The 16,435-nt window shown below is 40.8% G+C and overlaps 1 protein-coding gene across 2 annotated transcripts in view; it reads left to right on the top strand.

The window, feature by feature from the left end:
• The window catches only part of WWP2 (WW domain containing E3 ubiquitin protein ligase 2), a 176,505-nt gene that overhangs the window by 17,892 nt on the left and 142,178 nt on the right, over window positions 1-16,435 (top strand). The window contains exons 2-3 of one of the 2 annotated variants that reach the window (XM_036275724.1): window positions 10,597-10,681; window positions 16,283-16,347. In XM_036275724.1, the coding sequence (XP_036131617.1) occupies window positions 16,344-16,347 (4 nt within the window). In that variant the 5' untranslated portion in view covers window positions 10,597-10,681; window positions 16,283-16,343. The remainder of the gene's footprint in view (window positions 1-10,596; window positions 10,682-16,282; window positions 16,348-16,435) is intronic. The other variant, XM_036275725.1, reaches the window with a different exon arrangement.

The following is a 16,435-nucleotide window of genomic DNA, read 5'->3' as shown; positions in this document are numbered from 1 at the left end:
CATTTAATACCAAAGAGGTCTGGTCTCCAGAGATCTTGATCAGAATAGTTTCTGCATTGTATTCCTTTTGTTCTAGATAACATTTCAGACCTCTGTTATTCCACTGCTATTCTATAGGGAAGACTGAAGTGCAATGCCTGTATGGAACAGTCCAGAAACAACTAATCACTTTCAGTTTTATTGGACTGGATATATGGCAAATTGTTTTTTTTTTGGGGGGGGGGGCAACAATCTTGAAGCAAAAAATTGTTTCACTCTAGCTATGGAAAATGTCTGAATCAATATCACTTACCTTTAGCTACCTTTGGTACTCATATTCTTATGCAATATGGTGAGTTAATATTTTTTAAAATTCTCACCGGGGGATATTTTTCTATTTATCTCCAGTCAGAGTGGGGTGGAGGGAGAGACAGAAAGGGAGAGAGGGAGAGAGAGAAACATCAATGTGAGAGAGACACATCAACTGGTTGCTTCCCGCACAACCCGACCAGGGCTGGGTACAAACCGCAACCGAGGTATGTGCCTTTTTTAAAAAAATTTTTTAAAAATTTAATTAATTAATTTATTTTTGTTACAGATGTTTCTCCTTTTTCCCACACTGATACGCCCCTCCCCCTCCCTGTCCTGTCCCCAGCTTTGTTGTCCATGTCCACATATATGCATATACATGCATATAAGTTCTGTGGTTTATCTCTCTCTCCCACTCCCTCTTCTGAGGATTGTCAGTCTGTACCCCATTTCCACGTCTCTGGGACTACCCCATTCCTCAGACTGTTATGTTCATTATATTCCACAAATAAGTGAGATCACATGATGCTTGTCTTTCTCTGTTTGCTTGTTTTGCTTAGGATAATACTTTCCAGGTCCCTCTATGTCATCTCAAAGGATAAGAGATCTTTTTTTCTTATAGCTGCATAGTACTCCATTGTGTATATGTACCACAGCTTTTTATTTATTTATTTAATTTTTTTATTTATCCTCACCCGAGGACATTTTTTTCCATTTTTTGCACAGATAGAGTGGGAGGGAGAGAGAGGAAGTGAGAGAGAGAGAGAGAAACATCGATGTGAAAGGGACACATCAAGTGGCTGCCACCCGCACGACCAACCAGGGTCAGGGACAAACTGCAACCGAGGTACATGCCCTTAGAGGGAACCGAACCCAGGTCTCTCCGGACCGCAGGCCGATGCTCTAACCACTGAGCCAAATCGGCCGGGGCTGTACCACAGCTTTTTTATCCATTTGTCTACTGATGGACATTTGGGCTGTTTTCCAGATCTTAGCTATTGTAAATAGTGCTGCTGCAAACATGAGGGTACATATATCCTTTCTGATTGGTGTTTCAGGCTTCTTAGGGTATATTCCTAGAAGCAGGATCACTGGGTCAAATGGCAGTTCAATTTTTAATTTTTTGAGGTAACACCATATTGTTTTCCATAGTGGCTGCACCTGTCTGCATTCCCACCAGCAGTGTACTAGAGTCCCCTTTTATCCATACCCTCACCAACACTTGTTGTTTGATGGTTTGTTGATGGCGGCCATTCTGACAGGTGTGAGGTGATACCTCATTGTTGTTTTAATTTGCATCTCTCTGATGATTAGTGATGTTGAGCGTTTCTTCATATGTCTCTGGGCCATTCGTATGTCCTGTTTGGGGAGGTGTCTATTTAGTTCCTCTGCCCATTTTTTAATGGGATTCTTTGTCTTCCTTTTGTTGAGCTGTATGAGCACTCACTCTATATATAGGAAATTAACCCCTTATCTGATGTGTAATTGGCAATTATGCTCTCCCATAGAGTGGGTTGCCTTTCCATTTTGGTGGTTATTTCTTTTGCTGTGCAGAAGGTTTTGAGTTCGATGTAGTCCCATGTGTTCATTTTCTCCTTTGTTTCTGTTGCCTTAGGTGATGTATCAGTGAAAATTTTGCTCCGTATGAAATTTATGTCTGAAATTTTGTTTCCTACATTTTCTTCTAGGATTTTTATGGATTCATGAGCCACATTTAAGTCTTTTATCCATTTTGAGTTTATTCTTGTGTATGGTGTAAATTGATGGTCTAGTTTCAGTTTTTTGCATGTAGCTGTCCAATTTTCCCAACACCATTTATTAAAGAGGTTGTCTTTACTACACTGTATGCTCTTGCCCCCTTTGTCAGATATTTATTGAGCATATTGACTTGGGTCCATTTCTGGGTTCTCTATTCTGTTCCATTGATCTATGTGCCTGTTCTTGTGCCAATACTAGGCTGTTTTGATTACAGTGGCTTTGTAGTATAACCTGAAATCTGGTAATGTGATCCCTCCAACTTTGTTGTTCTTTTTCAAGATTGCTGTGGCTATTTGGGGTCTTTTTTGGTTCCATATGAACTTTTGAAGTATTTGTTCTAGTTCTGTGAAGTATGTTGTTGGTATTTTGATGGGGATTGCATTGAATCTATAGATTGCTTTGGGTAGTATGGACATTTTAATGATGTTGATTCTTCCAATCCATGAACAAGGTATGTGCTTCCACTTTTTTATATCTTCCTCTATTTCTTTTTTCAATGACCTGTAGTTTTCTGTGAATAGGTCCTTTATTTCTTTGGTTAAGTTTATTCCTAGGTATCTTAATTTTTTTGCTGCGATGGTAAATGGGATTGTTTTTTTAGTTTCTCCTTCTGTGAGTTCATCATTGGTGTATAAGAATGCTGTCGATTTCTTGACATTAATTTTGTATGCTGCTACTTTGCCAAATTCATTTATTAAGTCTAGTAAATTTTTTATGGAGTCTTTGGGGTTTTCTACGTATAGTATCATGTCATCTGCGAATAATGACAATTTCACTTCCTCCTTTCCAATTTGGATCCCTTTTATTTTTTCTTCCTGTCTGATTGCTGTGGCTAAGACTTCCAGTACTATGTCAAATAAGAGTGGTGAAAGCGGGCATCCTTGTCTTGTTTCTGTTCTGAAGGGAAATGCTTTAATTTTTGCCCATTGAGTATGATGTTGACTGTAGGTCTTTCATATGTGGCCTTTATTATGTTGAGATATGATCCCTCTATTCCCAGATTGTTGAGTGTTTTTATCAGAAATGGATGCTGGATTTTGTCGAATGCTTTTTCTTTTTTTTAATCCTAACCCGAGGACATTTTTTCGTTTTTTGTTCATACATAGTAGGAGGGAGAGACAGGAAGAGAGAGAGAGAGAGAGAGAGAGAGAGAGAGAGAGAGAGAGAGAGAAACATCGACGTGAAAGGGACACATTGAGTGGTTGCCACCCGCACGACCCATCCAGGGCCGAGGACAAACCGCAACCGAGGTACATGCCCTTTGCGGGAACCAAACCTGGGTCTCTTTGGACCACAGGCCGATGCTCTAACTGCTGAGCCAAACTGGCCAGGGCTCGAATGCCTTTTTAGCATCTATTGATATGATTATATGATTTTTATCTTTCATTTTGTTTATGTGGTGTATCACATTTATTGATTTGCGAATATTGTACCAGCTTTGCATCCCTGGGATAAATCCCACTTGGTCATGGTGAATAATTTTTTGATGTATTGCTGGATTCGATTTGCTAGTATGTTGTTCAGGATTTTGGCGTCTATGTTCATCAGGGATATTGGCCTGTAGTTTTCTTTCTTTGTAGTGTCTTTTTCTGGTTTTGGAATTAGAATTATGCTGGCCTCATAAAATGTGTTTGGAAGTCTTCCTTCTTCTTGAATTTTTTGAAATAGTTTGAGGACAATGGGTATTAGTTCTTCTTTGAATGTATGGTTAAACTCCCCCGTGAAGCCATCCAGGCCTGGGCTTTTGTTTGCTGGGAGAGTCTTGATTACCTCTTTAATTTCCTTAGTTGTTTTCGGTCTGTTGAAGTTTTCTATCTCTTCCCAGTCCAGTTTTGGGAGACTATGTGTTTCTAGAAATTTGTCCATTTCACTTAGATTGTAGAATTTGTTGCCATATAATTGTTCATAGTAGTTGTTAACGATCTTTTGTACTTCTGTGGTGTCCGTTGTTACTTCTCTTTCATTTCTGATTTTGTGTATTTGGGTTTCCTCTCTTTGTTTCTTGGTGAGTCTTGCTAAGGGTCCATCAATCTTGTTTCTCTTTTCGAAAAACCAGCTCTTTGTTTCATTGATCCTTTGTATTGTTTTTTTTTGGTCTCTATGTCATTTATTTCTGCTCTGATCTTTACTATTTCCTTCCTTCTATTTGCTCTGGGGTTTTCTTTTTGTTTGCTTTCTAGTTCTTTCAGTTGTGAGGTTAGATAGTCTATTAGAAATTTTTCGTGTTTCTTGAGGTAGGCCTGCAGTGTTATGAACTTCCTTCTCAGAACTGCTTTCTCTGCATCCCATAGATTTTGTGTTGTTGTGTGTTCATTTTCATTGGTTTCCAGGAAGTTTTTAATTTCTTCCTTGATCTCCATGGTTACCCATTCATTGTTTAATAACATGCTATTTAGTCTCCATGTGTTCAAATGTCTTTGCATGTTCTTGTTGCAATTGATTTCTAGTTTCATGCTATTGTGATCTGAGATGATGCTTGATATGATTTCAGTCTTCTTGAATTTGTAGAGACTTTGTTTGTTCTCTAACATGTGGGCTATCTTTGAGAATGTTCCATGTACACTTGAGAAGAATGTGAATTCTCTAGTTTTGGGGTATAATTCTCTGTAGATATCTATTAAATCCATTTTATCTAACGCTTCATTTAGAGTCTATGTTTTCTTGCTAATTTTTTGTCAGGATGATCTATCCAGTGATGTCAGCGGGGTGTTGAAGTCCCCTGTTATGATTGTATTGCTGTCAATTTCTCCTTTGAAGTCCTCCAGAAGATTTTTAATATATGTTGGTGCTTCTATATTGGGTGCATATATGTTTACCAAAGGTTATATCTTCCTGTTGGATAGATTCTTTCAATATTATGTAGTGGCCTTCTTGTCTCTAGTTATGGCCTTCATTTTGAAATCTACTTTATCAGATACGAGTATTGCTACCCCAGCTTTTTTTTCCTTTCTGTTTGCTTGAAAGATTTTTTCCATCCCTTCACTTTCAACCAATTGAGTCTTTTGTCATGAGGTGGATCTCTTGTAAGCAACATATATGTGAGTCATGCTTTCTTATCCAGTCAGCTACTCTGTGTCTTTTTATTGGAGCATTCAAACCATTCGCATTTAATGTGATAATTGATATGTACTTATTTATTGCCATTTTTGTTTAGTGTGGTTCTATTTTTCTTCCCATTTCTACTGCTAATTACAGCAGTCCTTTTAACATTTCTTGCAGTGCTGGTTTGGTGCTAATGTATTCCCTTAGCCTTTTTTGTATGGGAAGCCTTTTTTGACCTTCTATTTTGAATGATAGCCTTGCTGGGTAGAGTAGTCTTGGATTCAGATCCTTGTTTTTCATGACCTTGATTATTTCATGCCATTCCCTTCTGGCCTGTAGTGTTTCTTGTGAGAAATCAGCTGAGAGCCTTATGGGGTTTCCTTTGTAGGTAACCTGTGGCTTATCTCTTGCTGCCTTTCGGATTCTCTCTTTGTCTTTAATTTTTGGCATTTTGATTACTATGTGTTTTGGTTTGGGCCTGTTTGGGTTCTTCTTACTTGGGGCTCTCTGTGCTTCTTGAACTTGAATGCCTTCTTCCTTCACCAAGTTAGGAAAGTTTTCTGTCACTATTTCTTCAAATGTATTTTCTAACTCTTGCCCTTTTTCTTTCTCTTCAGGGACTCCTATGATGCGAATGTTAATACGTTTCCAGTTGTCTCACAGTTCTCTTAAGCTATCTTCCTGTTTTTTAATTGTTTTTTTCCTTTTGTTTTTCTGATTGGTTCATTTTTTTCTATCCTGTCTTCTAATTCACTGATCCAGTCCTCAGCTTCCTCTACTCCGCTGGTTAGTCCTTCCAATGTGTTCTTTATTTCTGCTATATCATTCTTCATTTCCACTTGGTTGGTTTCCAATGTTTCTATATCTTTACTTATGGTTCTGATGTCCTTACTCATGCTGTTGAGCTTCCTCAAGATCATGGCTCTGAACTCTACCTCTGATAATTTGCTTAACTGCATTTTATTGATCTCATCTTTGATAGAGTTCTCTTGTTCTTTCATTTGGGATTTGTTTCTTTGTTTCACCATTTTGGCTATCTCAGTGGGTTTTGGAGCCTGCCAAATATTCCCTGTGGGTGTTGGTGTTCTGCTGTTTGTGGCTCCCTCTACTGGGTTTGGATTGGCCTTGGCGGGCCCACGTTAAAAATCACTGTCAAGTTTTACTTTCCTGGGTAGATTTGCAAGCCCAGGAAATGTTCAGTTATCCTCTAGCTTTTTCCTGGATGCTAGTAGTCCCAGTTATTCAGTGCCTTAGAATATAGCCCTGGTGTTCTGCATAAGAGGATTTCCAGAGGGTGGGATAGATGGTGGTTGTTAATGAGCCTCAATTTGCATTTCTTTTTTCTTTTCTTTTTTTTATCCTAACCCAAGGACATTTTTTTGTTCAGATAGTGTGGAAGGGAGAGAGAGGAAGAGAGTGAGAGCGAGAGCGAGAGATCGAGAGCGAGAGCGAGCGAGAGAGAGAGAGAGAGAGAGAGAGAGAGAGAAACATCGACGTGAAAGGGACACATCGAGTGGTTGCTACCCACACGACCAACCAGGGCCGGGGATAAACTGCAATCGAGATACGTGACCTTAGTGGGACCGAACCTGGGTCTCTCTGGACCACAGGCTGACGCTCTAGTCGCTGAGCCAAACTAGCCAGGGCTCAATTTGCATTTCTTTGCCTCACCTGGGAAAGAAATGAATCTCTGAGGGGTGGCTGCTGCTTTTTCCCACAGCTCTGGGAAGTAGCACACTGGCCACCGTCCTTTGTGGCCACAACTGAGCAAAAACTCTGAGTGCCCTCCAAATCCCAGTTGTCCCCACAGAGTTCCAGCCCAGTCTGTGCTCCCTCTGGCGTAGCCCCCAGGTGAGTGGCTGTGGCTATTTTAGTGCTCTGTCTCCACTCTGCGCTGTGGAGCGGGCTTGGTCTTTATTCTCTAACAGAGCTGCTCACAGCTAAGACTGCTGCTGTCCGTGGGCTCCCAGCCCACCACACTCTTGCGCCTCCACAGATCCTACCAGTGTCCCTGGTTATATGGTCCTGTCCTGCTGCTTTTCTGTTGCTTTTTTCCAAGGATTTGTCTTTATTTTAGTTGTAATTGCCCTTTGATCCTGGGAGATCGTCTGTATAGCTTGTATTCACTCCGCCTCCATTTTCACATCCTCTACATCTATCTTGTAAGCAGCTGGGTCTCACAGGCTTCTCTGGTGTCCCCGCCCCATGTAGGTCCCGCGGGTAACTGGATTGCACAGTCCCTTTGGGGACCCGGTTCTATGCCTTTGTTATGGGCTACTGGGTCGCACAGGCCTCTCTGGTGCTTCAGCACCCCACAGGTCCCGTGGGTAACTAGATTGCACAATCCCTGCTGGGTTGTACAGGCCTCTCTGGTGTTTCAGCACCCCGCAGATCCTGTGGGTAACTAGATCGCACAGTCCCTGCTGGGTCGCACAGGCCTCTCTGGTGCTTCAGCACCCCACAGGTCCCGTGGGTAACTAGATTGCACAATCCCTGCTGGGTTGTACAGGCCTCTCTGGTGTTTCAGCACCCCGCAGATCCTGTGGGTAACTAGATCGCACAGTCCCTGCTGGGTTGCACAGGCCTCTCTGGTGTTTCAGCACCCCACAGGTCCCGTGGGTAACTAGATTGCACAATCCCTGCTGGGTTGTACAGGCCTCTCTGGTGTTTCAGCACCCCGCAGATCCTGTGGGTAACTAGATCGCACAGTCCCTGCTGGGTCGCACAGGCCTCTCTGGTGCACCCGCACCCTGCAGTTCCCGTGGGTGGGCAGCTGGATCACACCAATCTCTCTTGGGCTCCAGCTTCCCACTGCTCTTGTGAGCTGCTGGACAGCACAGGCCTCTGTGGAGCCCCAGGTCCCGCCGCTGGTGGCTGGGGAGTGCTGCTGCCCTGTGGGGCTCAACTCCTGCTCAGCTTTTGCTGTAGTTTTTGGGGATGGGTCTCAGCTGCTGGTCTGTGCTTCTGTTGCCTGGGGATGGATGTCTGCTCCCCAGCCTCTGTTGCTGGGGGTATATCTGGACTGTGATGGGGCTTGTACTATGGGGGGCATGGTGCTGGGCTCCCAGCTGTCTGCGGCTTCCGCAACCATCACCACTACTGTGCACCGGTCTGTGTTGACACAGAGTGTGCACTGGTCTGATGATGCCAGGTGTGCTGGTGGGATCAGGTTGCCAGACCCTAGCCGCTCCCACTGCCTCCTCCCAGGGAGACCCAGGATCTTCCAAAATGGTGGGACCTCCCCGAGGCATAGGGAGAAGCGCCCTGAAGAGCTGTTTACCGCGGTAGCCGGCTGCTCTGTCCACAGCTCAGGAACCTTCTGCTCCATGTCTCTGCACTGCATGAGTTTGGTCATCCACCTTCACATCCACTCACACTCTCCTACACACTCGCTCACTCTCTCACATACTCACCCCCCATCTGGTCCTGCCCACTGCCATCTTCCACTCTCGTACCTTGACTGGAATCGAACCTGTGACTCATTGGTTCGCAAGCCGACGCTCTAACCACTGAGCAAAACTGGCCAGGGCAATAACCATGTTTTAAAACAGAACAGCTCTTTAAGGTAGGAAGTTAGGAGGAGAGAACAGATATAAATAGGATGAAAGTAGATATTAATTATGTTAAATAGAGTAGGAATTTTAGTGTGTTTTTTTTTTTTTTTTAATCCTCACCCGAGGATATTTTTCCATTTTTTGTACAGATAGAGTGGGAGGGAGAGAGAGGAAGGGAGAGAGAGAGAGAAACATCGACGTGAAGGGACATATCGAGTGGCTGCCACCCACACGACCAACCAGGGCCGGGGACAAACTGCAACCGAAGTACGTGCCCTTAGCGGGAACCGAACCCGGGTCTCTCCGGACCGCAGGCCGACGCTCTAACCGCTGAGCCAAACTGGCCAGGGCTTTACAGTGTTTTTATAGCAGCAGTTCTCAAGTGTGGTCCTCAGACTCTGGTGGCCCCTGAGACTTTTAGGGTTTTGCAAGATCAAAATTATTTTCATAATAACTTTATTTGCCTTCTTCACTATGATTATATTTGCACCAATGATGTAAAAGCAAAAGTGAGTAAAATGTTGGTGCCATAGCATGGATCAGGGCAATGCCACCAGTCTGTGCTGTTGTCATGGTATTCCTCAACACAGCACACTCAATAAAAAGAATAGAAATAGCCAGCTTCACTTAAAAAAATGTGCTTGATGAAGTAGTGTAAATTAATTTAAGTCTTGACTCTTGAGTACATGTCTTTTCAATATTCTGTGTGGTGAACTGAGAAATATGCCTGGAGCACTTCTGCATCCCGAGGTATACAGGTTGTGTTGAGAAAAAACCCTGGTATGAGTGTTTGAATCGAGAGCTGAATTAGTGGCTTTTTTCATGAAATACCTTTTTTTACTTAAAAAAACTAACAGATCAACTAAAGGTACTAGATTTGAATATTTGGCAGTATTTTATTGAAAATGAATGAAGTGAGCCAGTCAGTTCAGGGAAAACAACTGACGGTATCTATTGCTGATTATAAAATATGAATTTTTAAGTGAAAATTAGAATTTTAGAACATTTACATCTACCACCAAGAGCTGACAGCTTCCCAGTATTTAAAGGCTTGTTTGATGAGATCACTGGTGACATTCACAAATGTCATTTTTTTTGATATTGTATAGTGAAATGAACAAAATTTGATATGGTATAATGACATTTGGAATATCTGCATAACTCAATGAACCAATATTTTCCAAGTGACAGTTTACAATGTTACAAAATCACATATGAGTAAAAAGATCCATTCAGAGTGCATGATAGACTTCTTGCGAAGATGGAGTGACAGGGACACTTTATGACTAATAATGTCAAGTATCTTTTTTTTTTTTTTTTAATCCTCACTTGAGGACATTTTTGCATTTATCTTCAGATAGAGTGGCAGGGAGAAGATAGTGGGGGAAGAGAGAGAGAGAAACATCGATGCCAGAGAGACACATCGAATGGTTGCCACCCACATGACCCCAACCGGGGCTGGGGACAAACTGCAACCAAGGTATGTGCCCTTAGCGGGAACTGAACCCAGGACTCTCTGGTACACAGGCCGACGCTCTAACCGCTGAGTCAAACTGGCGAGGGCCTGAGTATCTTTTTATGTGCTTTTTGGCCATTTGTGTGAATATCTTCTTTGGACAACTGTTTATTTAGATCTTTTGCCCATGATAAAAAGTGGATGATGATGATTTTTTTTTATTGTTGAAATGCAGCTTTCTTTTTGGAGATGTTATATTAGGCCCTTTCTCTTCCAGACTTTGATATAACAGTGTTCTTGGGCTGGTCAGACCTGTCCAGGTTCAGTAGCCATCATAAAACAGACCCCACCACTCTGCTCGAAGTAGCATGGCCACAGTTGCTTCGAGGTTTATATTTTTTTGCTTCTGTCTCTTTAAACTCAGATATTAAAATTGGGTCCAGTTCCTCAGTCTCTTATCAGATATTCTCTAAACCTACTGTTGTGTTTGTCTTGCAGTTTCCTGGTGATGACATGGCATCTGCCAGCTCCAGCCGGGCAGGAGTGGCCCTGCCTTTTGAGAAGTCTCAGCTTACTTTGAAAGGTGAGTGGCACTATGTGAAGTGTTAGTCATTTGAGGTCCAGTCCAGTCTGTGGGGAAGAGGTGGACTTATACCACACCTCGGTCTGGAGAGCCAAATTCTGTGAAATGACTTAAGTTACACTGTTCATTCTCATAGGGTTGTCATACTGTAGCTGGAATTCTTGAAGAAGGAAAATAGGAACCTTTGGCAAAAATGATCTAAAATGGTGATTCCTTCACGCCTGGGGGCTCTTTTCTATTTATACTCCTTCCCTAGGTGATCTCATCCAACCTCTTGGCTTTAAATGCCACTGTTATAAAATCACTGCCAAATTTGTACTTCTAGTCTGACTTTTCCTTTGAACTCCAACAGCCCACTTGTTCATCTCCACTTGAATGTTTAGCAAACATCTAAAATGTGAAACGTCTGGAACTGAGCTTCTGATTTTTTCCACATATCATATATTCAGCTCGTCAGCAAATCTGCTTGTGTCTCTATCTTCAAAGTACATCCAGCATTCAGCCACTTCTCACCATCCCCACCGCCCCGCAGGCTGCTATCATCTGAACCCTGGGTTAAGGCGATAGCCTTCCTGCTTCTGCCCTTTGCCCTCTTTCATTCTGTTGGTCACACAGCAGCCAGTGCTCTCGTTAAAATGCAAGTTAGCTATTTAGTCCTCTTCTCAAACACATCAAGGGCTTTCCATCTCAGTCAGAGTAAAAGCTGAAGATCCCACATGATACCCCCCCAACCATTTATCATCTTCTGTTACTCTTCTACATTTACTCAGCTCTAGTCACATGGCCTCTTTGCTATTCATTAACTATACCAGGCACATTCCTACCTCTGGGCCTTTTTATTTGCTGTTCCCTCTGAATGAAATGCTTTTGGCCCAGATATCTACCTGGTTTGCTTCCTTACTTTCTTTAGATCTTTACTCAAAAGTCATCCTCTTCAACCAGCTCTTCCTGATCTGCTCACCTAAAGCCTCCCCTACCTTCACTCCCAACTTCCTCACTTCTGTCCCCTTCCCTACTTTGTATTTTTCTTCTCAGCCCTTGCGACTATTTGACACAATACATATTTTTATGTATTTCATTTATTGACTGTCTCCTTCAATAGAATATAAGCACCATGATAACAGGACTTTTTGTCTGTTTTGTTTACTTTTGATACCTCAATGACTAGAACAGTACCTGCTACATAGTAGGCCCTCAATAAAAATTGCCCGAATGAAAGAATGTTGCTTCAGAAACTTTAGATCTGCAGAAGAGTCATGGACTGAGAGATGCCGGGGCAGGGGGTGGTGGCACACAGCACTCCGTGTCTGAGCTCAGACTTTTCAACGTGGTCATCCTGAGGCAAACTTGTGTCTCTTGTCAATATGTTTCATTATTATTTTTGAAATGTAAATGTTATTCATTTATTTAATGTATTCATATACTTTAATGTTCTTTCTTTCCTTCAGCCCCTCAGTGCCCCTGTTTGGAAGAAACTAGTATTATCAATTCTTATATGTCCCTTCCAGGATCTGTCAGAAGGGATGCATTTTTATAATTTTGAGAGCCAGGTTACCTTCCTTGGAAGGAATACTCTTCTAGCAGTGTATGGGTGTGCCTGCTTCCCCACATCTTCATCAACACGATGCGTTGTCAGACTTTTTTGCCAGTCTGATTTTCTCAGCATCGTTTTATTTTCCATTTCTTTAATTGTGTCCATGTTTAGCATCTTACCTTACATTTAAGGGAAATTTGTATTTTCTTTTCTGTGGATTGCCTGTTCATATTCTTTACCTCATTCTTACGCAGTTATTGATTTTTAAATAGTCTTGATACATTTAAATAATTTTTCTTGGCATCTCATTGCTGTGCTGCTCCAACCCTTGGGAGGAAGAAGAGGATTAGAGTGAAGTGATAGGGTTTTGAATTTGGGACTACAGCTTTTACTACCTTACCTAATAATTAGCAAGCCTAGGTTAAACAGAAGCCTGCCTATGAACCTGGTGACATTCTGAGGTCCCTATTTTGAGTCCATATTATTCAGGAATATCCTCTGACTTCTAACATATTTCTCCATTGCCTTTGTTTAGTGTGAAGTTTCTTACTAGTATGGAAAGAACTAACTTGATAATATGGGTGCTTCTCATTATATATGCGTTCAATCTTTAAGGGATCTAATACTCCCATCCAGGAGAATGGTAGGGGAGAAAGAGAAAGAAAGATATAACAACTTAAATCGTATGGATGGTTCTTCCTCTGGTGCACATAGTATGGGTGGTTCTTCCTCCGGTGCACATAGATAGTATGGGTGGTTCTTCCTCCGGTGCACATAGTATGGGTGGTTCTTCCTCCGGTGCATTTTGTTCATAGAGCCTACAGTGTAGTTTGGGAGATGTTGCTAAGCTCTTCCCTCTCTTTGTCTTTGTCCCCTTGTGCCTCTTCGTAGTACAATCCTCAAGTTTTGAGATACACTTCTTAAATACATCAAGGCCCTTAAACATAGCCAACTATTCTATCTGATATTTAACTTAAGAAACACTGAAAAAGCACCAGCAAAGCAAAAAAACTGAAACCTGTTGAAAGATAAAATGCCAGGTTCCATTCTGGTGCCTTCAAAAGAGCTTTTCAAGGGTATAATTTTGGCCATATGTGATTTTTGCCCTCTTTGTTGACTTTAAAAATTAAATCCTATGTGAAGATGTGACTCAATATAGAAAAGACTGGCATTTATATTTCATCAAACAGTAAATAAACTCTCTAGATAAACTTGCTTGTATCTTGATGCTTTTATTTTGGCTTGTCTTTTACAAACAAACAAACAAACAAACAAACAAACAAAAAACAACACATTCAACATAGCACCCAGCTGCTTAATTATAAATTAGATGGGAAAATATTTCTTTACGGTGGAGAAACCTGGCAGACCCCACATTAACCAAGAGATCAAACTTAGCATCCCCAATAAGACAGCCTGGTGTGTGTATGAGTATACAGTGTCACCTATGTAGTATTCTTACTTGAACCCTGGACCCTCACCTATGTAATATTCTTGACAAAAATATTTAATGTGAATCTAAGCATGAGGAAACAATCAGAAAAATGCAGAATTTGGCCTATTCTGGATGACAGCTGGTAGAAGTCTTTAAAAATTATTATCATGGGAAAAGAAGGGAGAGCATTCTAGATTTTAAAAGGTTAAGGAGACAACGACCAAATGCAATGTGCTCATCTTGATTGGATCCTGGATTAGGGGGAAAATAGCTATAAAAATATATTTCGAGCAATTGAGGAAATTTGGATATGGAATCAAGAGTGGAATTGATGAGGGAGTGACTGAATTTTTTAAGGTATAATAATGGTGGTGTGGTTAGGTGGGAGAATGTCTTTATTCTTTTTTTTTTGTAATAGTATTTATTATTTTATTATAAAAATACATAAAATTTACCTTGTTAGTTATGTTTAAGTGTAAATTCAATGGCATTAATACACCCACAATTCTGTAATCATTAACAGTATTACTAGAACTTTTTAATTATTTATAAATTGAAACTGTATCCATTAAACTATAGCTGCCCATTTCTTTCTTCCCCAAACCGCTTTTAGTTTCTATTCTGTGTTCTGTCTATATAAATTTGTCTATTACAGATATATATTAGTGCAATCATATGAAACTTTTTTTTCATGTTTGACATTGCACATAGTATAATGTTTCTGATATTCATCCATATTGTAACAGGTATCAATTTGGTTTATATATTCACCTGTGTGATGCAAGAACTTGCATTATTTTTACCTTTTGGTTATTGCAAATAATGCTGCTATGAACATTAGTATACATCTATTTATATATCTGCTCAATTATTTTGGGTTATAACAAGTAGTATAATTGCTGGACCATATGGTAATTCTTTCAAACCTTATTATCAAATATTACTGTACAAACCAGGCTCGATTCAATGTCCCTGGTTACATGATCTTCGCAAGCTGCTTTTCTGTTGCTTTTTCCTGACGATTTGTCTTTATTTTAGTTGTAATTCCAGTTTGGTCCTGGGAGATTGTCTATGTAGCTTCCACTCTGCTGCCATTTTGGAATCCTCAGTTTCAGTTCATCCCTGGCCCTGGATGGGGTCATGTAAGAGGCAGCCAGTCAATGTGTCTCTTTCACATTGATGTTTCTCTCTCTCTCTCTCCCTCCCTCCCCCACACTCCATCTGATTTATTCTTAGGAGTTGCATTCTGATAGTATTTAGGGCTGACCTCTCATGATGTCTGCAACTTCCTTTCAAATGGTTTACCAGAAAAAAGTGTAAGGGTATAGACACACACTCACACACAAATGTAGACAAAAATATCATATATTTATATCCTGTGTGCTCCAATAGGGTAGCCACTATAGCCCCATAGAACTTTATATTAAAGTAAATTAATTAAATTAAATTTACAATTCAAATCTCCAGTCACACTAGCCACATTTCAAGTGCTCAATAGCCAGATGTATCATATGGCAATGCATTGGACAGCGCTGGTGTAGAACATTTTCGTTATCACAGAAGTTCTCTAGAATAGCACTGATATAAACACACACATTGGGGGGGGGGGGAAGCAAGTGTGGCAACATAATTGGTGAAGAGCATACAATTATTGTATTCTTTCAACTTTTCTATAGATTGGGAACTTCAAAATAAGACTACTAACTATAACATGTGATCCAAAATTGGATCAGAAAAAAAATTCCTTTATAACTTTTGCTATAATGGACTTTGATAGGACAATTGCCAAATTTGAATAAGGTCTGTACTTAAGATAATATTAAAAATACTAAATTTACCAATGTCGATATTTATACTATGGTTATGTTAGAAAATGTCTTTGTTCTGCCCGGCTGGTATAGCTCAGTGGTTGAGTGTTGACCCATGCACCAAGAGATCACTGGTTCGATTCCCGGTCAGGGCACATGCCAGGTTGTGGGCCCGATCCCCAGTTGGGAGCATGCAGGAGGCAGCCAATCGATGTTCTCTGTCATCGATGTTTCTATCTCTCTATCCCTCTCCCTTCCTGTCTCTCTAAAAAAGTCAATAAAGGAAAAAAAAAGAAAATGTCTTTGTTCTTAGAAATACACACTGAAGTATTTAGGACTAAAGAGGCATAGCATCTATAACTCACTCCCAAAGTTTCAGGGAAAAATATGTATGTGTGAGAGAGAAAGGGAAGAGAAAGAGAATAATAAAGCAAATAGAGTCAAAAGTTAATTGATGACTAGGTGAAAAATTTATAGGAATTCTTTGTATTGTTCTTGCAACTTTTCTAAAAACTTTGCTGAAATTATGTAAAAGTAAAATAGAAGAAAAGGTAGAAAAAACCTAGGGGGAAATGCTAGAGGACAAACAAAGGAAACAGCATGGCAGAGTTCAAAGAATTGGCCTGCGAGCTGGGAGACTTGAATTTAGGCTTAGCTCTGGCTCTGACTAGCTCAAGGGCTTTGGATATGTTATTTCACCACCCTAGGTCTTAGTTGGCAAAATTATTAATAAAGAGTTTGAACTTGTTGATTTCAAAGAAACTGTTTAGTTCAAAATTATAGGACTCTAATTATAATTAGTTCTTTTTTTTTTTTTTTTAAAGTAAAGGGCCTGCATGCAGAGCTACTATTGCACCACCAGGTGGCCTCAGTTAACCTTGGTCTATGTGTAAAGTATTTCATTTTTCTTCCTTGGGCCACATTTCCCAGCACCCCGACCTTTTTTCCCCTTGATACCATCCCTTGTTGCTCCTGCA

Source organism: Molossus molossus, unplaced genomic scaffold (genome assembly GCF_014108415.1).
Source record: "Molossus molossus isolate mMolMol1 unplaced genomic scaffold, mMolMol1.p scaffold_m16_p_21, whole genome shotgun sequence".
NCBI classification, from domain to species: Eukaryota; Metazoa; Chordata; class Mammalia; order Chiroptera; family Molossidae; genus Molossus; species Molossus molossus.
Note: the sequence above shows the minus strand (reverse complement) of the source record. Positions and strands in the feature narration are given on the sequence as shown.